General features: G+C 36.5%; 1 protein-coding gene across 1 annotated transcript in view; it reads right to left on the reverse strand.

The window, feature by feature from the left end:
- The window catches only part of NCBP1 (nuclear cap binding protein subunit 1), a 69,339-nt gene that overhangs the window by 3,312 nt on the left and 39,657 nt on the right, over positions 1 to 26,370 (reverse strand). The window contains exons 12-22 of the mRNA XM_072596717.1: positions 25,451 to 25,515; positions 24,635 to 24,697; positions 24,339 to 24,413; positions 22,999 to 23,102; positions 15,988 to 16,110; positions 10,220 to 10,322; positions 9,042 to 9,135; positions 7,130 to 7,233; positions 6,735 to 6,849; positions 2,454 to 2,573; positions 2,101 to 2,214 (exon numbers count right to left, since the gene is read on the reverse strand). Coding sequence (XP_072452818.1) covers positions 2,101 to 2,214; positions 2,454 to 2,573; positions 6,735 to 6,849; positions 7,130 to 7,233; positions 9,042 to 9,135; positions 10,220 to 10,322; positions 15,988 to 16,110; positions 22,999 to 23,102; positions 24,339 to 24,413; positions 24,635 to 24,697; positions 25,451 to 25,515 — 1,080 coding nt within the window. The remainder of the gene's footprint in view (positions 1 to 2,100; positions 2,215 to 2,453; positions 2,574 to 6,734; positions 6,850 to 7,129; positions 7,234 to 9,041; positions 9,136 to 10,219; positions 10,323 to 15,987; positions 16,111 to 22,998; positions 23,103 to 24,338; positions 24,414 to 24,634; positions 24,698 to 25,450; positions 25,516 to 26,370) is intronic.

Here is a 26,370-nt window from a genome sequence, read left to right on the forward strand (position 1 = left end):
TTTCAATGAAATAGAGGACTTTCAAGCATTCTTGATGAAAAGACCAGAGCTGAAAAGAAAATTTGACTTTCAAACACAAGAATCAAGAGAAGCATGGAAAGGTAAATGGGAAAGAGAAATCATAAGTTGAACTGTTTACATTCCTACATGGAAAGACTGTATTTGTAACTCTGGAAACTTTTTTCAGTATCTGGGTAGTTGGTGGGATTATAAGCCCACACACACAGAGCACAGGGTGAGTTGAATAGGAAGAGGACATATCTAAAAAAATAAAATTAAGGGGTGAGAGAGGAATATATCGGGAAGAGAAAGGGAAAAATGAAATGGGGCAAATTATCTCTCATAAAAGAGGCAAGAAAAAGACTTTTCAATGGATGGAAAAAGGAGGGAGGTGGGAGGGAAAACGTGAAGTTTTTTGACTCAAGGAAGGAATAAAATGCACACTCATTTTGGTATGAAAACCTATCTTATAATACAGGAAAGTAGAGAAGGGGATAAGCAAGGTGGGGGGGATGATGGAAGGGAGAGCAATGGGAGGAGGGAGCAGTTAGAAGTCAACACTCTTGGGGAGAGACAAGGTCAAAGAGAATAGAAGAAATGGGGGAGCAGGATAGGATGGAGGGAAATATAGGTAGTCTTACACAAGATGAGTGTTGTGGAAGTCATTTGCAAAACTAACACATACATAGTCTATATTGATTTGCTTGCAGTGGGCATGGGTGGGGAGGGAGGAAGGAAGAGAAGTTGGAACTCAAAGTTTTAGGAACAACTGTTGAGTATTATTCTTGCATACAACTGGGAAATAAATACTGGTAATGAGGTATAGAAATTTATCTTGCCCTACAGGACAAAAAGATGGGGATAAGGGAAGGGGGGGGTGTTAGAAGAGAGGGCAAATTGGTGGTAGGGGTTATCAGAATGCTGGGCGTTTTGAAGTGGGGGAGGGGAGAGATGGGGAGAAAATTTGGAATTCAAAATTTTGTGGAAATGAATGTTGAAAACTTAAAATAAAATAAATTTAAAAGAAAGGGGAGGAGGTGTTATGACTAAGCTTTATTTCCCCTACATTAATCCAACAAATGTTTATTATAAATCTGTCATGTACCTAGTAACACTGCTGTTATGAGAGATACAAGAGAAATATAAAGGACAATCCCCTGAACTCAGAGCTTCCAGTGTAGTTAGGAAAAGCTACATATATGAAAAAACCACTAAAATGTTAATGATATAACCAAAGGAGTAGAAGACAGAGTAAATGCTATAGGATTTCACAGGGAAAGTCAAAAAGACTTCATGGAATAGGCCTTAGAGGATGCAAGATTATGCCAGGAACAAAGTCCCATAACTTGGTGTTGCTTGTATGTACTTTCACAGGTTCCTAAATTTAATCAAGCAAATATGCAACTGCTTAGTGAAGCTCTCCAGAGGGTATCAGACTTTGTGTGTACACTTCTAGCTTTCTAGTTTATGATGCATCTACTATAATAAAGACAGAAAGAAAAAAATGAAACAAATCACTGCTCCTAAGGAGTTTATATTCCATCAGGGGAAATAACATTAACATATAAGTATATACAAAATAATAAATATCCAAGGTAGTTAAGAAAAGATCGGGAGGGAGGGACAAATCACTGGGGCTCAGTTTCTTCCACAGCAGTGACACCTACTATACAAGTTAGTGTTCAATTCTTTTGGTGGGCTGATGTAGGGGCAGAAAGAAGAAGGGGAAACGGGAGGGAGAGAATATAGATAAGTTGTAGGTTCCAAAGGCAAATATCAGTTTTTGGCTAACAGGAGAAGAGGAAAGTTTTTAAAGGAGACTACAGTTTAGAAAGAGCAACTAGATGGCACAGTAGACAGAGCAGCAGACCTGGAATCATAAAGATTTGAGTTCAAATCCAGCCTCAGACACTTACTAGCTATGTGATCGTGGGCAAGTCACTTAACTCTGTCTGCCTCGGTTTCCTCATCTATAAAATGAGAAGAAAATGGCAAACCACTCCAGGATCTTTGCCAAGAAAACCCCAAATAGGATCACAGAGTCAGACACAGCTGAAACAAGTGAACAGCAATTGTTCAGAATAACAACAACCCACTAACCTGCAAGAAGATCTGCTGTAACCTTTCTATACAGTTCTTATACCAAGGTGTTAATATATTGGTCCCATCAGTCTCACATCGTACCAAATGTTCTGTCAGTATCATGATAAAGCGCTGGAAAGGAAGAAACAAAATGAACAATATTGGCAATCTGTATCTGATCAATTAGATGAACAATTCCAGCATCTGAGAAATGTTTATCTTTAAAAAAGACCAAATGACTTGGTCTCCAGCAAATAAGCAAGATAGCAATTTTAATGATTACATGCATTTCCTTTCAATAAAAGATGGCTAAAATTAGAAATCTAAAACTGTAGTTTTCTTATGTTTCTAAAAATTTAAAATCAAGTTACCTGAAATATGACAAGGAAAAGATTCTTTTGCTCACTCTGAGCTGACTCAACTTTCTCCTGTAGACGTTCTATTTGTTCCTCTAATGCCCCATCATCCCTGTCACTGCTTCTATCATCACGCTATAAATCACAAAAAAGAGGAAACAAAAGAAACAAGTCAGAAGTAGAATATATTAAAATCAATCAAGACAGGTCAGGATTTACTGCTTTGGAACAAAGGTCACTGATGAATTACAGAAAAAAAGTGTGATTTTAAATTCTAAAAATCATAACATTGATGACTGAGTTTGTGATTGTGAGAATGGCTAAGTTTTTAAGTTGTACTCCTAAAAACACACACACAGATCCACATGCCACTTACACGGCTGACACTGACTGGCTTTAGCTTTGGTTTCTAAAATGCCCAGTGAAGTGAGATGTAAGTATTTACATGGGTGTCAGACATTTACTAACTTACCTTCAGGGCACTATTCTTGCATGGCTACTAGTTAAAATCCCAAGAAATACCTGGCATGACTCCAGATACATGGGAGATATTAAAAGATAATGTGGAAGATCCTCTAGCTCTCCACAGATGCAGGTTCACTAAGATCAGGGAACCCTGTTGGTGTCTTTATTGGAAATATATAGTGGATATGGTTTGGAGGCTTGTCTGAGCTTAGGAAACAAAAACCAGGGAGAATAAATGATTGTGATCACTTTTTAAAAAATGACTCTAACGTTTTGAACATTAATACAACCAATTAAACTTCTTAGTAAGGATTTACACTGTAATTAATTTCAGTGGAAGAAATAAAATCAGTCCCTCCTTTGGTTTCTCTCTGGATTCATTATTTATTCCTTCTTATTCATGTTTCTTTCAATACCGGCATGGTTAGTGGGCCCTCCTCTCTTTGGTTCTGCTTTGCAGTACTTCATATAAAGGCCTTTCTAGAGTTATTTCTATCCCCCATATTTATCCATATTAATTGTATTATAATATTCATTTATGTTAATGCACCTCAATTTAACCAATCTTCCATTATTAGATAATACATTTTATAACTACAAATTGTTCTAGAAAAATCTCTAAACAGATAGCTTTCAGGGCCTATTCTCTACAATGGAGAATGGGTAGGATTATTTAAACTAGATACTTCAAAATGGTTCTACAAAAAGAGTCTTTAAGGTTCCAATCAAGCAGCAATGGATGAGCATACAATCCCTATTAACACTAATAGGTTTTCTTGTATTTTAGTCATTCTAAACTTTATGTTGTCTTTAACCTGTTGAGATGCAAGTAATATTTTAAACTTTTCTTTTCCAATGTTAATCCAACATCTTTTTTTCTGTCTTAATGCAACTGTTAGAATTTCCAATACTAAATAAAGAGCAGTGAAAGCTTTTATAACCTATCTTCATTGCTAGTGGTACTAGTGGTTTAAAAAGGAAAAGTTTGTATATAATATGAACTTTAAAAAAAAAGTCACATCATAAAAAATAGAAAACAAGAGATATTTTTTATAACTATGACAATGGGATAGGAAGAGGGGATTTCATAACCAAGTAAGGGATAAAAGATACAGCAGAAGACAAGACAGTATGAGACAGAAACAAAGTTTCCCAAAAGAAGAAATGCATATTATAAGCAACCATATGAAAACCTCCAAATCACTAATACGAGACTGTAAATTAAAACTGAGGTTTTACTTTGTATCTAGTACATTTTTAAGGATAAAAAGGACAGAAATAGTCCACGATGGAGGGAATACAGGAAGCAAGACACACAAATACACTATTGCCATAATTATAAATTAGTCTAACCTAGAAAAACAATTTAGAATTACTCAAGAAAAGTTATTAACTGCTTCACTCTTTTTATCCAGTCTCCCAACTAAGCATATTCCCCAGAGGACAAATGGATGGGACCCAAATCCAAAACATCTTTTGTAGTAACAAAAAACCAAAACAAAACAAACTGGAAAAAAGAGTCCTTTTTGACTATAGGATGGCTGAGGAAACTGAGATAATATGAAAATACTACAGTATTACTGCACTGTTAAAAAATTTCTGAGAAACATGGGCAAATATATTTGATGAAAAGCAAAAAAAAAAAAAAGAATGAGAACAATTTGTAAATTTGATCACAATACTGTAAATGAAAAGTACAATAAAGACATCAGAATTCAGACTGGTCATTACATTTAGTCCACTCCCCCCCTCCACAGAGAGGTGAGGGGCTGCTTTACACGCTGTCAGAAGGGGTTGTTGTACTGTATCGTTTTAATTTTTTATTTTTTTCAAAAGGGAGAGATTTTTGGGGGGAGGGAGTCTAGGGAGAGGTATTGCTAAGTAGCAGTTGTGAAAAAAAAATAAAAAAAACTTTTTATTCATTGTACCTAAAATAGCCAGTCTTATAATGAAAAATGAGCTGTTGATAAAATAAACTTAAGCAGTTTAAGGTACAGATCTCATACTTGAAACTCAATAACATTTTGCCAGATGGTTCTCGTGGGAATATTTCTTTAGCCAATTATGGGGAAAGAATAAAGCTTAATTTAAGGGACTCCACCTTTGCCCCAACCTACTTAGAATGCTGGCAATAAAAATGCTAGGCTCTCTCAGATAGATTCTTGACTTTACTAGGGAAGAGTGATCTAAGATTACACCTGAGCAAGTAAACCTGGAGGAAAAGAAAAACGCTGCACAGTTCTTAAAGAGACTTGGGAATGCCTGCAATGTAATATTTCCTCTCCATAATTATATAGGATAAAAAGTTACAAACAAAGAAAGGAACAATGACTAAAAACTATCCTCAAGCCCTCTGGTGAAACAACAGAAGGAAGGGGCATGGTGTGGCAGAACTTTTACTTCTAGACCTGGTTTTGCCATGAATTCTTGTGACCTTGGTCAAGTCACTTCTCTCTGAACTTTTAGTTTCCTCATCTGTAAAGTAATTCATAAGAGCAATGAGATAACGTGTGGAGCAAATGAAAACAGAGAGCCCATGGGTATCCCTAAAACATTGTACAAATGCCAGCTATTATAATTATGGGAAAAGAAAAGATAATTGCTTCTCACTAACTTATAGAAAGTCCATAAAATGAAAAGAAAAAAATTCAGATACTGCCTGTGAGACAAAAATCCTTTATAACTGGCAGTGCTTTGTAGTGGAAAGAGCACTGGATTTGGAACCAGAAGCCCTGGTCTGAATCCTTGTGGCTCTTTACTACTGGTATGAATTTGGCTGTTAAGGTCCGTCCAGGTCTAAATGCTGAGACAGTAAGTCACAAGAAACTATGTTAACCCTTATTTCTTTGATAAGTTTGTTCCACTTACTATCGTAAGGTGATTTGTCTGAAGGGTGAAGTGAAATAGTACATAAATAAACTACAAATAAGTAAGAAGGAAACAGCAAACCACTCAAGTATCTTTGCCAAGAAAACTTCAAATGTGATCACAAATTCGGATACAACTGAAAAATGACGGAAAGTAAAAAGTACAAATAAGAACATAAAACTGTATTTCCTGTTCTGAGGCAGGTCAGACCAGACGATCTCTGACTCGCCCTCCAACTCTGAGATTCTAGGATTCTGTGATCGCTAAGTGGGTTACCGTGGGGTAAGGTTAGAGTGACTATTGCCTCCCTCTGCAGGATTGGGATTCTAAGTAAGTGAGAAATATGAGACATCAGAAACAAAAAGAATGAGGTTCAACTGGGATAAATGAATAGAGAATGCCTAAGACTATAAAGAAAAAAAATTACAGGACTTTATGAAGAAAGCATGGCGTGCTAGGATGCATACATTAAGCAACATGGAGGCAACGTAGTTTGGTCAAGGTCATCACTAGGCTCCATTCTTACCCCATAAGTGACTATCTGAAGAAGATACAGAAAAGGAAAACTGAAAATAACTAATAAAGAGAGTTGGGGGAACAGGAATAATTAAGAAAGTTTCAGGAGCCCTAAGATTATCTCCAGCTTCATTGAACTGTACAGAAAATGACAAACATCTGTTCTCTAGCTCTGCTGACACATATTGATGTATTAAAAAAAACAAGTCCACAGACCCCAGATTATGAATCTCTATTCTAAACAAACTGCCGTTGTTAATTAGTCTAGCCTACTACAAGGTAAAACTGCATGCAGGCATGAAGTATTCCTACTTTCTGCCACTCCATACCCCTTGTAGTAAGAGCTACTTAAATGAAACAGCATTAGAGTAGATAAGGTTATTTGGTGTAATTCAATTAGTTATGAGACTGCTTTGGATATTTGTCAAAAAAAGAACAATAATGTACCCGTTTGTGCTGTCTTGCAAGTTTTTCTTTAGTTTCCTCCAATTCTTTCTGGATTTTCACAACATGTTTGTTCATCTTTCGAATTGTGGAGTGTAAAATTTCCCAGATAAACAACCTAAAAATAGAGTAGCAATTATTATAAGCTACACACTTAAAACCAGGATGGGTGCATATTCAAGAGTAAACTGAAGGTCAGAATTGTATATAGGTTAAATAAAATGCAATTAAAATGACCTGGCAGCAAAAGTACATTTTCCCTATGTTGTGAAAACAAATATATATTTGGATTTCCCAGAAAAGCAAAGAGGAAAAAAGATTCCAACCAATTCTGAATGAGTACAGTAAGAATTCTGGTTATAAAAAAAAAAGTACAAGGGATTAGAGTCTTTGCTTACCTAGTAAAATCACGAGAGAGCTCTGAAGAGAAGATCCAATTTGCTACAGCAGCACAGTCCACAATCTGTGTTCGAATCATTTTATCAACTAATACAGCAATCATCTAGAAGAAAACAATCAGTTCATCACTCAACTGCACATGGTCAACTGATTAATGAAGTATTCCCATATCCCAGTTAACCCCAAGAAACTTCCACTTATTTCTTGACAATGTAGACAGTTTCTGTTTTTTATGTTTGGTGTTTACAATGTCCTATGGCTTTTCTCTCTTCATAAAAAATTATTAGAATTATTAAAGAATTATTAGTAACATACAGGTATTGCTATTTTGCATAGTCCTTTTAAAGCCAATGCTCTCTTGAATAAACTAATCCTAGAACACTTTTCTAACATTTTTTGCCGGCCTATATCTATTTTCCCAATGAAGTCACAGAATATTAATGTATTCATGCTGACTTGGTTGGAAGATCTTCAGCTCTCCAACAACCCTTGAACCCTTAATCCTCTGCAAGAAGTTAGTGCACACACTGTAAGTATCTTCTTCATTCTCTCATCTTCAATACTGCCTTATTCAAAGATTTTTTTCCTTCCATCTATAAACATGCACTGATAATCCCCTATTTAAAAAAAAACAAAACTTCACTCAACCCTGACATCACATCAAGCTGAAAGTCTTCTATAAGCATTCCCTCCATTTCCTCAATTCTCAAACTATTCTCAATGCCCTAGTATTTGTCTTCCAACCCTACATATAACTCAGTTAAAACTGCTCTCTCCAAGGAAACTGCTCTCTATTGCTAAATCCAATGATCCTGAAAGGTTAGCCAAGAAGGCACAATTCTGCAAAGACCCAGAAAACATGCCTTTTAACTTCTGGCCATCTCTAAGTGGATGCTCCCTGTAGACACAGCAAACTTCAAAAATTCAAATGTAACTCCTCCCCCCATCCTCTTTCCTTCAATTCATTCCTTCTTTGAATTTCCCTCTTATGGTAAAGGACATGATCAGCTATCTAGTCCCCCAGGTATGAAACCTTTGGGTCACATTTGACTCTTCCCACTCCTTCAAAATCTTTCAGCCCCCACATTTAATTTATTCTACCTCCACAACTTGCCTCTGCCCTTTTCTACACTCACAGTCTCTACCTTAGGCCTCCAAGCCCCCTCATCTCCACTACTTCTAGTCTCTCCCTACTTCCATCTATTCTCCAAACAAGCTGCCACATTCCTAAAACACAGACCTGATCATGCTACCACTCCACTTCATTAACTCCCTATTTAGCTTCTAGGTTTAAAAAAAATCTTGTCTGTCGTTCAATGCCCTTCACAAAATGGCTCCTAACTACCTTTCTAGTCTTATTTTAAATTGTGCCTTTTTCAGTGTTTTCAGTGTAAATGATATGCTACTTATTCCCTTAACACAACATTCCACTTATCCCCCTTGTGCCTTTACAAAGGTAGTCCACCATGTCTGAAATGTACTCCTTCCTCACCTATGTCTTGGAAAATCCCTAGATGCTTTTAAGTCACAGATTAGGTGATACCTTTTACAGGCTTTTCCTCATTTACCAAGCTGTCAATGCTCTCTTCTTCCTGAAATAACTTTATCTAAACTTAATATTTATTTACAGATGCACATATTTTATCCACAAAAGAAACTGTAAGCTCTTTGAGGGCATAAATCTTATCATTTTTATGTTGGTATTTTGAGCACCACACACAGTTGGCACGTAATAAACATTGAATTAATTGAACTGAATCATCCTTTTTATTGCGTTTGGGCACCTGATGAAACCAATTTTTCTGGCTTCTTTAAGGTGAACCTATGAGTTCATACAAGAATGAATAAAGATTGTGAAGCAGCTGTGAAATGTCACAATCTGAAGTCCAGGACCCTTAAAATGACTCTTACCTGGGGATGATTCCTCCAGACTTCAAACATGACCCTCAGAACATGTAACTTTCCCTCATCACTTTCTGCAAGTGTTTTGAAGACTTCATGAAACCTTAACGTAAAACAAAAAAGCAAGTACTGTAATATCTTTAAGCATCTTTTTAAGGTTACCTAAGCTATGCTGTACAACACAAGCAAATTTAAGAGCACAGAGGCCCCTAACAAATATTGAATTTTCTTTTGTTTTAGTAACTTAGGGAAATATTGGAGGACTTTATTAGGGGTAATGCTATGTATTACAGAAAAATCTGTGTTCCTAAAGTTACATATGCATTAGAAGACAAATGTGACTATTTCAAGGCCTAAAATTTAGTTTATAAAGCGAGCTAAAAAAAAGCTATTGAAGCAACATCTACTTAGTATATAGAGGATTAACTCTTCTCACCTTTTGAAAGGATTATCAAAGTAGAAAAGAGTCTAGAAATACAAACTGAGGAAGAACTGAATTTCTGTTAGAGAATTCTAGTTTCTCTGACTTACTTTGGACTATTGCTTACTTTAGCAGATTTCAGCAGACCTTCCTTGTAAAAAATAGTTTCTCATAAGGTGTTTAGTATTCTTCCCTTAAATCCCTATTCCTTCACTTAGTTAAGTATTTTTAAAGTATGGATACATTTCTACTTCAAAAAAAAATTGTCATTTATTAGCTGTGGGGGCCCCATCTACTAGCACAGAGGGAAATTCCTCTAAGCCTTCATAAATCATCACCTGGTAGCCAATTTGCCGTAAGAGACAATTTTGATGCAATGACTAAAAAAGTATTCAACTAACAGTCAATGTTTTGGTGACAAGAATCTCTGAGGTAAGACTGTTCAATACATGTCTCCCTTGCTCCCTCCTGATGCCATTAAAGTAGCAATTACATGAGAGAGAGAGAGAGAGAGAGAGAGAGAGAGAGAGAGAGAGAGAGAGAGAGAGAGAGAGAGAGAGGACAGAGACAGAGAGACAGACACAAAGAGAGTATGTATGCATGTATGGAAGCAATGGACTAATGAACCTTTAACACTGCAGACTACATAATCTATGGTATTACTAAGCCTCCTTCTCTCTCCACCCTGGCATTTTTTGTCACCAACTCAAAAACAATACATGAAAAGAGTTGAAATATGTCCCCAAGAAAAACTACTTGAACTTACTTTGCAAGAGCACTGAAAGAGTGGCTAAACGACTTGGAAGCGAGGTGAAGCAGAGTCTGCACAAAGACTTCTATTTTCAATGGGTTAAAGCTGAATCCTTCATCTGAAAAATGTTTTAGAGTGAGAAAATTAGAATGCTTTTAAAAAGGACTCATCATCACAGAACTAGAAAGCTGGACTTGATCTCATTAGGAATATAGACCTTCTCTCCATTATAACATATCCTACAAGCAGCCATCCAACCTCTGATTAAAGACTTTCTAGGATGGAAAACCACCAATTCTCATGGCAATTCAACTTGTACAGAGCTCAAAATGTTAGGGAGTTTCTCCTGAATAAAGCCTAAACTGACTCACAGATTTCCACCCCTTCCTCCTGATCTGCCCCCTCGAGCCAAATAGACTAAGTGGTGTCCATTCCTTCCTTCTTCCAAGTCTAAATCTCCCTTGTTCCTCTAACTGATTCTCGTAAGCTAAGGCCTCAAGTTTTCACCATCCTGGGGGAATCCTCTCCACACGCATCAGCTAATAAAGGTCATCCTTAAATTGTATGCCTAGAACTGAAAAAAAAATACTACAGATGAAACCTGACAAGTTCAGTGGCCCTATCACCTATTTATTCATGGAAAATTTTACCTCTGAAAAGCAGCTCAAGATGCCACTACCTTTTTGGCTATCACATCACACTGTTGATTCAGAACTTTCAGTCCACTAAAACCGACAGATTTTTCAGAACATGTGCTATCCAACAATGCCTCTCTGACACTGCATTTGTGAAGCTTATTTTTTTTTTTTGTACTCACATATAGAATACCACATATATTCAAATACTTAGATAGATCTGTGATCTCAGCAGTTCAGATCACAACCCATTCATACCAGCTTACCTTGTGTAACTCTTATCCATGTCCTCCCCAAAATCCCCCATAAAAGGCTGCCTCTGGGACTTCCCTATGAGTGCTACTTTTTTCTAATCTAGCTGGCTATAGCCTGTTTGTTGCTATGGGATTTCCCAGGAAGCATTGCTTTGCAGAGATTTGCCTGTGACCTCTAACTTCACCCCTGGGACCTCCCAGAGATCCCTACACATTCACCTGACCTGTCTGTGCCCTATACCTTCATCCCTGCATCAGCTATGGATCCATGCTCAGGGTTCTGGCTTCTGTCTTCAACCCCAGGGCCCTCTCCAGGGCTCCAGAGGCTGTTCATAGACCAGAACCATTTCAACTTGCAAATTCTTGCCTCCCCTGGGCTGTACTTTCTTTTACTCCTACCTGTTGTAAGGTGGTCCTCACAGGAAACATCACCACTTGCTACAAAGGTGGGCATGTAGTGAGGGGCCTGAACAGTCTAATTATTTCCCTCTCTTAATGAAATTCTTTAAAGTCATTGATAAACAAAGTGAACTCATTCAATAGGTAGCATTCCCCACCCCATCATACTATCCCAATCGCAGTAATTCTAAAACCCTGGCTCACTGTACAAACCCTGTTCTCCATTTCCTACTTCTTGTACCCTTACTCCCATCCCCCTCAATACTCCCAATGCTCCACTATTCTACCCATCCCTTCTACTGTGCTCTTCTGCTCCAAAGGTAATAAACTTGCTTTTATCTCAAACCTTTTCTTTCTCCCTTCCTCTTTTAACTTGTACTCAGTAAGACCCAGCTCCTTCTTGATGACACGGCACCTTGGCTACCCTCTCTAGCACCGGGTGCACTTTCACTCATATATCCCTGACTCACTGGTTGTGGTTGCAATATTCCATGGTTCCCACTGCCACTTCCAGGCCCTTCCTCTACTGTCATCACTAAATAATTTCTCTTCCTTTGAGGTTCACTCACTTCCCATAACCTATTACTGTTACACCCAGAGAGTCATATCCTTGATCTTGCCACCACTCACAAATGCACTAATCACTAATTTATGACTTCTGAAATTCCCTTCTCTGACGAAAATCTTTTATCATTCCATCTTTTCCTTTGCCTCATGACCCCTAACTCCATCTTCATCCTCACCACGACCTCTGATTCCTCTATCCTTTTGTTTTTTCCCAGGCCATCACCCTCACAATGGCTACACTCTCCTTTTTCTAAAATATTGATGCCTTGGCGAACTCATTCAATTGTACATTACCTTTTACTTTCAAGAACCTTACCCATTATCCTATTGATCTGAATTATCTTATCTGAATTATTTCCACATTTGCTGCTTTCATTTCTCATGCTCCTAAACAGAGGTGGAGAAAATCATGAAACCGTGCTAACTGGATTCACTGCAAATTTATGGTACATACTGTCAAATGGGCCCTTACCACAGCAAGGATATTTTATTCCTCCCTAAATGATTTACTATCCCACATACTACAGCATTTTCCCAAGCCTTTTAGTGCCCCTTCTAATCTCCTGTGACTGCTTTTCCCTAATTCTCAGTTAAAAGCCTGGACTTCTACTGAAAAAAAAACTGAGGCCATTTGCTGAAAGCTCCCTCTTTTCTCATCCTCCTCTCTCACATCACTCAGACGCGTTCCTCTACCATATCATTCTTCACCCCATCTTACATGTAGAGGTGGTCCTTGTCAAGGCAAACCTTCCCACATGCTTATGTGATCCTATTCCAACCCATCTTGTGCAGCAGAATGTACCCTCTATCATTTTCACTGTATAATCTTTATTCTTTCATTGCCTACTGGCTGCGTCTCTGACACTTAAAAACATATCCAAGCCTTTCTCAACCTAAAAACAAAAAAAATTTCTCTTGATCAGTCCATTCATGCTATTGTTCTGCATTTCTTCATTTTGTGGCCAAACTCCTTGAGAAAGCAGTTGATTATAGAATCAATGTCTCTATTTCCTTTCATTCCATTCTGTTCTGCAGTCTGGCTTTGGATTTCATCATTCAACTGAAATTGCTCTTTTCAAAGTTACCAACGATCCCTTAATCACCAAATCTTATGACCTTTTCTTGACCTTCATCCTTCTTGACCTCTCTGCAGCTTTTGAAACAATCATTCACCTTCTTCAACTTGATACACAACTCTCTGTTTCTGTGATGCTTCTCTCTCCTAGCTCTCCTCCTACCTATTGACCACTCCTCAGGTTCCTTTGCTGGATCTTCGTTTAGGTCATATTCTCTAAACTTGACTGTCCCTTAAGGCTTCATCTTAGACTCTCTTTTCTTTCTATCATATACTATTTCACACAATGGTCTCAATAGCTCCCATGGATTTAATTACTATCTCTATGCAGATCAATTTATAGCTAATTGCAGCCTCAAATCTCCAGCTGTCTACTGGACATCTTGAACTAAATGGTTTTTAGACTTCTTAAAAGTCAACATCTCAGAAACTGAACTCATTACTTTTCCCCCCAAAACTTCACTTCTTCCTAACTTTCCTATAACTGCTGAGGGCATCACTACCCTCTCAATCACCCAGATGCACAAACCCAGATGTCACCCTTAAATTCTTAGTCTCTCTTAGCACCCCCATATCCCAGCTGTTCCTAAGTCTAGCTGATCCTACCTAAACAGTATTTCTCAGCTGTGCCCCCTTCTCTCCTCTGACACTGTCACTATCCTGGTTAAGGCATCACCTCACACTTAACCAGTTATAATTATATTCTGACTGGTGTCAAGGTTATTCTCACTCAGTTCATCCTCCAATCAGCTGCCAAGGTGATCTTCCTAATGTGCCGGTATAATCATGTCATCTCCCTACTCAATAAACTTCAGGGACCCTCTATCACTAGGATCGTTTATAAGATCTTGTTTGCGTTTTAAAGCATTACAAAACCTAGCTCCTTCCTACCTTTCCAGTCTTCTCAATACTTGCACTCTCCTTGTTGTTTAACTTACGACATTTATGTATGAACATCTAGTTTTACTGGCTCCTTTCCTGAATTTATCTTTTATGGATTGCTGGGTTTCTAGAGTCTATAGTAGGAGATTTCATCCCTCCTCCAATCCTTTTTAGAGTTCATTTGGTTTGTGAGACACTTGACAAATACATTCTTTCTGCCCTTTATTAGTTATATCCCATCTTTGCCCAGGAATCTGTGATTCTCATGTTTTAAGCAATGACCCGGAAATCTAAATCCTTTTTTTACATATTATCTTCTTATCCAGTTATTCACTTTCCCAATTAGTTCTTTTCCTCTATACCTCGTATATTAAATGGTCAACAAAAAAATAAAACAACCTACTTCTCTTTTGTCTTCAGTTTCTTACCCAAGATTTCACAATCATTGGCATTACATTTTAGGTTCTTTCCGACAGTATTATTTATGCCCACGAGAATCACCAGGAGTGAAAGGTTATCACTTGTTTTTATAAAGCTTGGGAGGTTTTTTGTTATTTCTTGGATGCATACCCCAGAGAAGCCACTATACCTCTGTATTGCTGCTATCAGTTCAAAAAATAGTTGCTTAAGTACCCCTGAACAATAACTGCTACTGGATGTTTCCTTAACTGATCAGAAAGTGTCTCATTGACTTTTTACAGTCTAATTGGATAGCTGTACTTTTTCTTCCCTTTCTTTTCTGTGTAACATTCTTCCATTCTCCAACATTCTGACAAGTCAGGACATTCCCTCTCTACCTCAGATCTCTCTCTCTCTGTCTTTTTATCCACTGAGGACTTTTATAATCAATAATCATCTCTTAATAACCTGAGAAACTCATGAGACTTCCTTTTCTTGGTCTCAAATTACCTTATGATTCTACCAACTTCCTATTTTCATCAATTTGCCCCACTCACCAAACTACTCTTTCAGTTTACCATCAAATCACTCTACATATTTTTGACTTATCTATCTTGTCCTGTCTTTTCAACTACCTTCTTCTTTTTGAATGCTTTTAGGGTTCTCCTCTTTAATCCTGCTTGATCCTCTTAAATTGTCCTTGACCTTGCTTCTTTCAACAGAATAGAATCTGGAAGTAGAATCTGGAGTAGTATCTGAGCCTGAAGATTATTCTCCAAATTTCCCTACATTTCTCCCCAAATTTCTCCTTCCTATATTCAATATCTGACCTACATAACTAATTCAGATCCCTCCTATGTAACTTCCTTTCCTCAAGTCCTCATGCTCAAGGTCTTCTCTTTTCTCCAGCTCCTCCTACAATCTTCTCCCATGGAAGTATCAGCTCTCTACAAAGTCTTAGGAATTGAATGGTGCTTCAATAAGAATCCAATTAAAGAGGTCTGCTCCACATAAAAAATACTGGGTCCAATTTTCATGAAGTTTCTTAAAATAGATTAAGATTATATTCTATGAAAAAGTGAATATTTGATTTCAACTGACAATTATCCAAATCTTTACTCTATGAATGAAACTGACTCAAAAGCATAATTATTAGATTCCTGTACCCTGACCACTGAAGTCCTTCAATACCATTCATTTTTTAATGGGCCCATGATATATAATGGGCTTCTAATAAAGTGGTTCTTTTCCTTCTTTATCCCGTTAGTCAAATGAAGATAAATGATGGCAAAAAGATACAATGTGACATATTTACAATACTTTTTTTTCAATGTTACAAAAATACAAGCTATTGTTTGTCCCTCCCTTTTCACAAGAGGGTAAATACTCTGACAGTGCAAAGAAACAAGTCAGAGGTAGAGCAAGTACAAAAAGAACTCCTGATTTTCAGAACTACCTAAGATCACTGCTTGAGAACCTTTTAAGAGGAACAGTACACTCCCTATTTATACCAGTATTTAGTCTGTTTAATGGCCCTACAGTCTCATTCCAGGAACATCCTTTTTCCCTTACCATCATCATCATCTTGGTTAGGATTCGGCACATCTTTCAAAATGCTGAAGATTTCATCATTACTTGCCTTACTTTTAAAGGCAACAGCTAAACAGAGGGCTACAGAATGCCCTGGAAGAGAATCTAAAACACCGGAGAAAAAAGTCGTTAAGGTTAAAAGAATTAACTTAAAAATAGCTAAATAGCTAAAGTCAAACCCACAAACTCTTTCTAAGCTATTGATTCAATAGTCATTTATTAAGCTATACTGGGTGCTATGGATACAAACCCCAAAACGAATCAGCCCTCCTAAATTCTACTGAGAAGAACAACATATACATGATAAATCTCTATATAAGTTATAGATAAGTAAAAGGAAAGCACTAACAACTGAAGGAAAATCCAGAAAGGTCTTATACAGAAGATGGCACTTGAGTTGACCTGTAAAGGACACTACATATTCTAAGAGGTAAGAGAGTATATTATTTATCTGGAGAAAGTCTATGAGAAGGCAAAGAGGCGGAAGCTGGGAAGACCTGTACAAAGAAATCCAGAGTGAGGTGAACAAAGCAGAAGAATAATTTATAGGACGGCAATCTATACAATGGCAATATTATAAGAAAACATCTTTGAAGACCTTAGAATGCTGATCAGTGCAATGACAAATGACCACAAATGAGAACATCACAGATGGATCCACCTCCTGATAAAGAGAGGATGGATTCAAAATGCAGAATGAGAAATACATTTTGGCATATGAATTTGCATAACTTGACTACTATATATTTATTTTGAGGATTTTATTTTTCAGTTTTGGTTACTGTTCAATTGGGGTGTGGAGGAGGAGCAGAAAATAACAGGAGGGAAAGAAATAAAGGCCTGTTAACTGGAAAAAATTAAATTAATTTTTAAAAAGTATGCTGTTAAAGGGAGAGAGAGGGCTAGATAGAGTGCTGTGTGTGGGGAGCAGCAAGGTTTGTCTGAAACAGAGTAAATGAGGGATATTTTGAACTCAGCCTGGTGTGATAGGTGGTAGCCAGACTGTGATGCTCTACAGTCTAATCGTTAGAGGGCTCCCAAAGTTTGACTGAGGCTTTCCATAGGCAACAGTGTGTCATCTCTTTCCAAACAAACTCTGCTTTAGATCCTGTGGCTGTACCATGGAGAAGTTGCTCAACAAATACTTGATTGAGATCTGTGTCAAATGATGGCTTTCTCTAGTATATGTGTGTACTGGGGGGGGGGGGGGGAAGGGGGAAGGAGGAGACAGACCAAAACTTTATGTAAGCAAAATATAAAGAAAATTAAATTAAAAAACAAAAAGGATTCTAAGGAGTAGAGAAGAGAAGGCAACGTGTTCCAGGAACTGAACATGGCTGCCCAGAAAATGGAATACTGTTAGAAAACAGCAAGAAGGCTGCTTTTGGATGATTTATGATTAAATGGCCCAAACACACACTTACTTAATTTCTTTTAAAAGCAATCATTTTTCTAATAAAGTATTGGGCTTAAATGTTTTAATCTTAAAAAGAAAAATTACAATTCATAAATAAAAAAATTTTTCAAGGAGTAGTAGCATGATAAAAGTTTTTTTTTCCTTTTTATTAATTTGTTTTCAGTTTTCTACAACCACTTCCATATATCTTAGATTTTCCCCCCTCCCTACTCACTTCCTCCCCAAGACAGCACACACACACATTCTTGTTAAATACATTTTCACCTTAATCATGTTGCATAGAAGAATTAAAATGAATGGGAGAAACCATGAAAACAAAACAAAACTTAACACAAGAGAAAATGGTCTGCTTTATTCTGAGATCCAATTCCATAGTTCTTTCTCTGGATGTGGATGGCATTTTGCCTCAAGAGTTCCTTGGGAATTTTTTAAGTCCTTGCATTGCTGTGAAGGGTTAAGTCTACCAGAAAAATTTCTTGCACACAGTGGTTGTTACTGTGTACAAAGTTCTCCTGGTTCTGCTCCCTTCACTCAGCATCAGTTCATATAGGTCCTTCCAGGCCACTCTGCAGTCTTCCTGTTCATCATTTCTTATAGCACAATAGTATTCCACTACATTCATATACCACAGCTTGTTCAGCCATTTCCCAATTTATGGGCATCCCCTCGATTTCCAGTTCTTGGCCACCATAAAGAGAGCTGCTATAAACATTTTTGTACATGTGGGACCTTTTCCCATTTTAATGATCTCTTTGGGATACAGTCCGAGGAGCAATATTGTTGGGTCAAAGAGTATGCACATTTTTGCAGCATTTTTTGCTATGAAACATTTTTGTGGGCATAGTTCTAAAGTGCTCTCCAGAATGACTGGAGTAGCTCACAGCTCCACCAACAATGAATTAGTGTTCCAACTCTCCCACATCTTCTTCAACATTTATCATCTTCCTGTTTTGTCATGTTAGCCAATCTGATAGGTGTGATGTGGTACCTCAGAGTTGTTTTGATTTGCATCTCTCTAATCAAGTGATTTAGAGCATTTTTCGTATGACTATAGATAGCTTTAACTTCTTCCTCTGAAAACCCCTTGTTCATATTCTTTGACCATTTATCAATTGGAGAATGACTTGTATTCTTGTACATTTGATTCAGTTCTCTATATGTTTTAGACACTACTTGCAAAAATTCTTTCCCAGTTTTCTGCTTCCCTCCTAATCTTGGTTGCACTGGGTTTGTTTGTGCAAAAACTTTTCAATTTAATGTAATCAAAATTATCCATTTTGCACTTCATAATCTTCTCTATCTTTTGTTTACTCAAAAAATTTTCCATTCTCCATAAATCTGACAAATACACTATTCCTTGCTCCCCTAATTTATTTATAGTATTAGTCTTTATACCTAGATCATCTATCCATTTGGACTTTATTTATTCTTGTGTACGATGTCAGGCAATGGTCTATGCTTAGTTTCTGCCACACTGTCATCCAGTTTTTCCAGAAATTTCTGTCAAACAGTGACTTCTTATCCCAGAAGTTGGGATCTTTGGGTTTATCGAACAGTAGATTGCTAAATTCATTGACTACTGTGTCTTGAGTACCTAATCTATTCCACTGGTCTAACCCTCTATTTCTTAGCCAGTACCAAGTGGTTTGGATGATTGCTGCTTTATAATACAATTTGAGATCTGGTAGGGCTAGGCCACCTTCCCTACCATTTCTTTTCATTAGTTCCCTTGATATTCTGGACCTTTTATTCTTCCAGATAAATTTTGTTATTATTTCTTCTAGCTCTAGAAAATAATTTTCAGGTAGTTTGATTGGTATGGCACTGAATAGGCAAATTAATTTAGGTAGGATTGTCATTTTTATTATATTAGATTGGCCTAGCCACGAGTAACTGATGTTTTTCCACTTACTTAGATCTGACTTTATTTGTGTGAAAAGTGTTTTGTAATTGTGTTCATATAGTCCCTGAGTTTGTTTCAGCAGGTAGGCTCCCAGATATTTTATAGTGTCTACCCAGCTTTAAATGGGATTTCTCCTTCTATCTCTTGCTGTTGGGCTTTATTAGTAATACATAGAGATGCAGATGATTTATGTGGGTTTATTTTGTAACCTGCAACTTTGTATGATAAAAGTTTTAATTAAATTTAGCAAGAATAATTAGACAACACTGAAAAAAGGAGAGGCCTAAAATACGGGTGTTAAATTAGTAAGCTAATGAATACACCAATCACAGAATAATGTCTGAACTACAATGGTGTGGCACAGGAAAAAAAATCAGTTTGACTTAGAAGCTGCTTGAATATGGGGCACAAGAAAGAGGGACTGGAAGTTGAACCTAAGCTTTCAATTTTAAGTTCTCAAAAGAATGATACCACCCTTTAGAAACAGGAAAGAAGGGAGAAGATAAGATGCCAATTTTAAATATGCTGAGTTTGGGGTGAAGAAAGGAGACATTTATGTGGACTACAGATGGCTAAAATTATGGGATGGATTTGGGTAAGACCAAGGGCAAAGTTTTAGATTTCAAAATACTAGTATAGAGATACTGACTTAAATCATGACATAAGTCTGGGGGATAAATTTAGTGGCAGGCTAAGGAATAGAAGTCAAAGAAGGCAAAGTATTGAGTAAGCTAAGTAGAGAAATAAGGGCATAGTCTAAAAGAAGCCAAGGGAACAAAAACTTTAAAGAAGGAGGAGCTATTTATATTTTCATATTCAGTCCAAGAGTTAACAGGGTTTCACAGAGGTCAGAGTTTAGAACCACCATAAATGAGGGAAGTATTCACATTCTCTTCCTGTCACATAATTCCTTGATAACATCATTTATTCCTGTTCTTATTCCAAGTTCCTCATTGGTTATATATTGCATCTAACAAGTGCAATTGCTCTCGGCATAATATTCATTTTTCAGTTCTTTAGGGACTGTTGTATTCCAAGACTTGCCATCATAAAAGACTAGGAGAATGCTGGTATTACAAAGATGGGTCTTTGCTTTCATGGGAAGCCTGCAATTTCCCAAAGGCAACATAACCAACTCTTTGTCCTCCAGGTCTACTCTGGGACCAACTCACTGTTTTTTTTCACCCACGTTTGTCTTTTGTGTGTAGATAGTCAGGTCAAACTCCTCTGAATGACTATGGAAGAGGTGTAATATTCTGAAGTACAAATGCAGTCAGCATAATGTCAGCAAGGAACAAGAGTACTTGGACACGAAGAATCACTCTTCAACTTGGATTCCAAGTGAGTTTCCTCCATCACAGTGGGAACACCTTTTGTGAACACATATCATCCTGTTTTATGCCATGACTGATGTTTACCATCAGAAAAACATGGAATGAGGTTATTCCTATCATATGTTCTAAGAAATCTTAAACCATCTTGATGTATACATGTGAGATATCTTGTTGAAAAAGAGTTTGTAACTGTGATTACATGAAATCAAAAAGTTTCTGAAAAAACAAAATTAACGCATCTTGGATGAGAAGGAAAATGAGTAAGTAAATGAGAAGTAAAATGAGAAAAAAAAATGTATCAAATTTCTTAATGGCTTGCACAGAATACCATATACACATCATACAAACACATTACACACATATATGTACATATGAGCAAAGGATATAAACCAATAGTTTTGAGAAGAATTACAAAATACTAACAATCATACGAATGAATAAAATATTAAATACATATAAACAAAGCATAGTGCTGTCAAATAAAAAAGTAGGACAGTCCCTGCTCTCATGGAACTCACATTCTTTTGGGAAAGACAATACATACAGAAGGTTTCAGCTGTAAGTTAGATAGAAAAGTTCTCATCGCTCAGGGTGCAGCAGCAAAACAGATGCTAATAAACCTCTTTTTTCTTTTTACATTTCATTTTTGCATTATCTATTTAATATTTTTTCCTTAATTACATGTAAAAACAGTTTTTAACATTCTTCTTTTTGAAAATTTAAAATCTAAGTTCCAAATTCTCTCCTTCCTTCCTCTCCTCATTGAGATGCAAGCAATTTGATATAGGTTATACATGTGTAATTATGCAAAACACATTTCCATATTAGTCATGTTGTGAAAGAAAACAGACAAAAAAAAAGTATATTTTGACCTGCACTCAGACTCCTGGAGATAGACAGCATTTCTTTTTTTTTATCATAAGTCCTTTGGAATTGTCTTGGATCACTGTATTGCTAAGAATACTGCTTTTACTGTGTACTATGTTCTAGTTCTGCTCACTTCACTCTGTTTCAGTTTATGTAAATCTTTTTAGGTTTTTCTGAAATCTGCCTGCTTGTTATTTCTTATAGCAAGATAGTATTCCATCAATCTTATACCAAAATTTGTTCAGCTATTCCCCAATTGATGGAATATCTCTTCTTTAATGCCATTTCCACTGATAAAATCTTATCAATTTCTGATGTTGAACAATTTGACAAGCCAAGGACTTTGGTGCCAAGAGCTTCAGAGCTTCCTTTTCTGGGTCTTCAGTGGCTCTAATATGTGAAGCAGGAACTGAGAGGCTGCAGTTCCATGAGGGTTACTTCCCAGAATGGTGCTTGAGAGCCTTAGACTAGAAGCACCAATATTCCCAGGGCTCTTGGGTTTACTGTGCTGGGGCTATCTCCAACAGGATCTGAGGGGAGATGGTGGTCAGGGAGACTGGTATTAATGATTTGACTGCCTTGTTTGCCCTGAATGTGATAGTTAGCTGGCAGTTGGTGGGGATGGCTGGTCCCCTCACAGGAATTGCTTCCCCAGATGATGGTTGTGAGGGCTAGTCTAAGAGAAGAGGTGGTATGCATGTTCTCTGAGTACAAAATGTTGGTTGAATTTCTTCATAAATTTATTATCAGTGTCAACTTCATTTTTGTTATCCACCTTTTATTTTCATTACTTGTTTAAATTGATCAGGATTAAGCTGTTTCAACTATATGACACCTTTTCCTTATTGTTCTTCCTTTTTCCTTTTACCAAATCTGATCTTATCTCTTGAGTCAATCATCTGCATACAAAGAGCTGACTCAGGGGTAACTCTTACATCAATGACAGCCTTTTACTGTTTGGATGATATATATGGGCTTTTTTGATAGTGATATATTGATGCTTGTGATGCTCTGTGCCTACCAATTCTTTTTTTGAAAACGGTGTTCAGGTTATAAAGGTTTTTGAGGTTTCTGCGTAGCCTACAAAAAGATGGCCTCTCTCATTCCTCCAAGCTTCCCCACATACCTCCTTAAAGATGCTAAAAATCCATAAACTTTGTAACCAATAGTATATTTGCCATGGAAACATTACAATTAATAATATAGACACGGATAATTTATAAGCCAGTCAAGAAGATACATTTTATTTTAGCACAAGGAAGAAAAGCACCCTCATAATTATGACAGCTGGTCACAGTTAAAACAACAAGAATAGGGCATCCTTAAGTAAAAAAAGGGAGAAAACTTTCAAGCAGAAAGAGGGGAATTTCTGGGGTCAGTTTCTCTGCCTGTTATAATTAACATAAGATTAGGCATATAGTAAAACTTTATTTAAATGGGAGAAGGGAGATGTGGGACAAAGCATTACTTACTGCTACTTTCATCTCCATACTTGTAAATGCATGTTGGATTGGCTGGACACAGAGGAGCAAAAGCTGGAGGAACAATATCTAATATGCGCTGATGGTATGAAAGCCTATAACACAAAGATTTTAGTGTTAGAACATTTACTGTACAATAACTAATGAGACTGACTACATGCTCTCTAAGCTCCCTTCCAGCTCTAAAACTACACCATTCCACAGAAGTAAGACAACCTCAACCTCTTGAAATACATCTCGTTCTGGGAAGAAATAAGGCACAGGGCCTGAAAAGAGCTAGCCAAAAAGCAAGTGTACTAAATTTCATATACTTTAGAGGAGAAGTCTACAAACCAACATTCAGAGTTTAGTGACAAATTTACACATAAATCTAATAAACTTAAGATTAACTGATTTCTCATTTCATAACATATTAAAGAACAGCTGAAAAAGGCAGGCATGATAACAGAAAGAATAAAATCCAACAGTTTAAAAACAATCAAGAGCCAAAAAACATACAGTATCACACGGCCTGATATTATAATTGATCATCATATTTAAGACCCCTAAATCACTAAAAAAATGTTAAATGAGGTTAAGTACATTTTGTTTAAGAAAACAAGGAAATTTATGCACTATTTCAGAAAGAGCTTTCAAATGATAAAAGAAAAAAACTTTAGTTATCTGGAAAATTCACTTTTGTTCAAGATGTTCTCTAATAAGGTCAATCCACAAAAACGTTAAAAGAGTAAAGTGATGATATGGTAATATGTTGACGTAAAGACCCATTTGTGAATATGTGAATTTTCATAAGTCAAAGCTTTAATATGTCCTTGCATATGTAGTAAATATAATGTTGTCTCTCACATATAAAGACAACACTACTGACTCACTATCAGTAGAACATATTCTTTGAGTTGTTGTTGCAAAAATGGTGATGATTTTGAGCTGACACATCCATACTCAATCACTTGTCCTCCTCTGTGACCAACAAACACACAAGATAAAAAATTATCAGGAATTTAACAGAATTCTCAATAAAACTTTATATTATAAATGCTGACCACAATACTTAACATGATAGAATTTCAGAGCTGGAAGGGTTCCTAAAGGTCATCTAGTTCAATCCTTCCACTTTATAGATGAGCCCCACAGAAATTGTGACTTGCCCAACAAGGTCACACAACCAGTTAATATTCAAGTCAGAACTAGAACCTAAGTTTTCCAGTATACCTCTCTGCCTATTAAACCCATCTTTTATAGTCTGTATATAAATCACATATACACAGAGCAGACAACCACTGCTCTAATAGTATACAAAAAGAGGTGAGAGAAAAGAACAAACTACTCACCGCATACATTTTTCCAGTACTTCTCTTACAAATTTTGGCTTGGGATTTTCAAAATCCTGGGTAAGACAATCTGACCTGATGAGAAAATGTAAAATTTTAATGAATAGTTAAGCAAATTTCAGATTTCCACCTAGTTAAGACTTTTTTCTAATGAGGCTAACTCCAGGTAAAATACATTAAAATAATAAACTATTTTAGAGGACTGTTTCTGTATTATGCTGTCATATATTACTTTTAAAGTACTAAGAGAATTCTGCTATGATGAAACTCAAAAAAAGTGTCTGAAGCATACTCACCAATCTTCCCAGCTCCAACGGAATTGGAAGTTACTTAGGTGATGGGAAAACCAATTAATGAACCTTTGAAGAAACAGGAAATATGGTCAACATTCCTAGAAATAATACATGTGAAACCAAAATCATGCATGAGACAGGTAAAATTCTGATATAGAATGTTCTTTATAGCCAAATCCCTTTCATTTAATCACAATCTCTACTGTACCTCTTTTTCATGAATGAATCTACATAAATTCTCCTGTTCCCTCAAGGAACTGATATTTAAATGTCTCACTATTAACATTTTCTTATATGAAGTACCTAGCTAAGTTCCTTACTATACAGCAGCTACTGAATACATATTTGTTGAAGGGCTGAGTATGAATATAATATCATTGCCCATTATAAGTATACTGAACATATTATACATTTCTTAGCAATGGCTGATCAAAATCAAATTAATGAATATTTGTTAAACTAGTGTTATTTGGCTGCAACGACTTCATACTTCCTATTAAACAAAAATAGGTATTATGTCAAATATCAGAATTCTGCCAATATTTTTATATTCACTTCTTCCTCCTCTTCTTTTTTTTAGGATTTCTGCCTGAGTAGTAAGTATTAGAGAAACTGGATTGACAATAGTTTAGAGAGGGCACATCTGATAATGGCACAAGATATAATAAATAAAATAGAACCAACTGTCTTTTTGCCTTTACAATTCATATTACATACATTTACACAAATATATCATCCCATAAATGCTATAGTTTAATATTCCACCATGAAGTATATGGAACAAAATCGGAGAGAATCTGTTAAAATACAAGCAATTACCTGTCTATACATGTAGTATTCATTGTATCCAAACGCATGTACAACATTTCAGTTGCCTGTGCAAGCTTGATTTCACAGATAAGGATTTTAAAGCTCCTTTAAATTTTAAAAGTATTAGAGAAAAGTGAGCAAATTCTAGAATACTTTGAATGATACTATGACACTATGATTAGTTTAAAATTCTGTTTCGAGACTGAAGCCAGACCTCCTTCATAGTCTATCCGCAAAGAAGGGCTAGACCTATGATTTCATTGGTCCAGGAAACCCTCAGAAGACCTTGGCTGCAGCTTCTAGACTCAGAGCTGCCTTGAGCACTCAGAGGTTTAGTGACCTGAGCAATGTCACACAAGTACGTGTCAGAGGCATGACTTGGACTTGGTCATCTTGGATTTGAGGGCAGCTCTTCCTTTAGTTACAATGTCATGCTGTCTCTACCCACCTACAAATTATCACCAATTTGGGAAGTCCACCACTCCATTAAATGAAAAAGTAGTTTTCAATCCAACTAAAAAATCCAGAGAATATTGTGACCTTATCTTTTAAATAATAGTGTCCCAGTGTTTAATAGTAAAAGTCAATGACCAAATTATAAGAAACAGTGAGAATCTTAAATTCTAAGTAAAGTCCCTTCAATATATACCTCAGTCTAAATTAAGAGTAAACATTCAGAAGTTATAAAACATTTTAATGTATCTTAAGTCATACACGTGTTGTTTCTGACTTGTTTTCTTTTTTAAAATTCAATTAATTTGTTTTGTTTTCAACAATCACTTCCATAAGTTTTAAATTTTCTCCCCCCTCCTCCCTCCTCGAGATGGCATGCAACCTTATATGGGTTCTACACATACATTTTTATTAAACACATTTTCACATTTGCTGACTTAGAATTTTATTACAAGTTAGGAGAGTGAAAAGTAAAT

The sequence above is a fragment of the Notamacropus eugenii genome, chromosome 3 (genome assembly GCF_028372415.1).
Source record: "Notamacropus eugenii isolate mMacEug1 chromosome 3, mMacEug1.pri_v2, whole genome shotgun sequence".
Classification (NCBI taxonomy): domain Eukaryota; kingdom Metazoa; phylum Chordata; class Mammalia; order Diprotodontia; family Macropodidae; genus Notamacropus; species Notamacropus eugenii.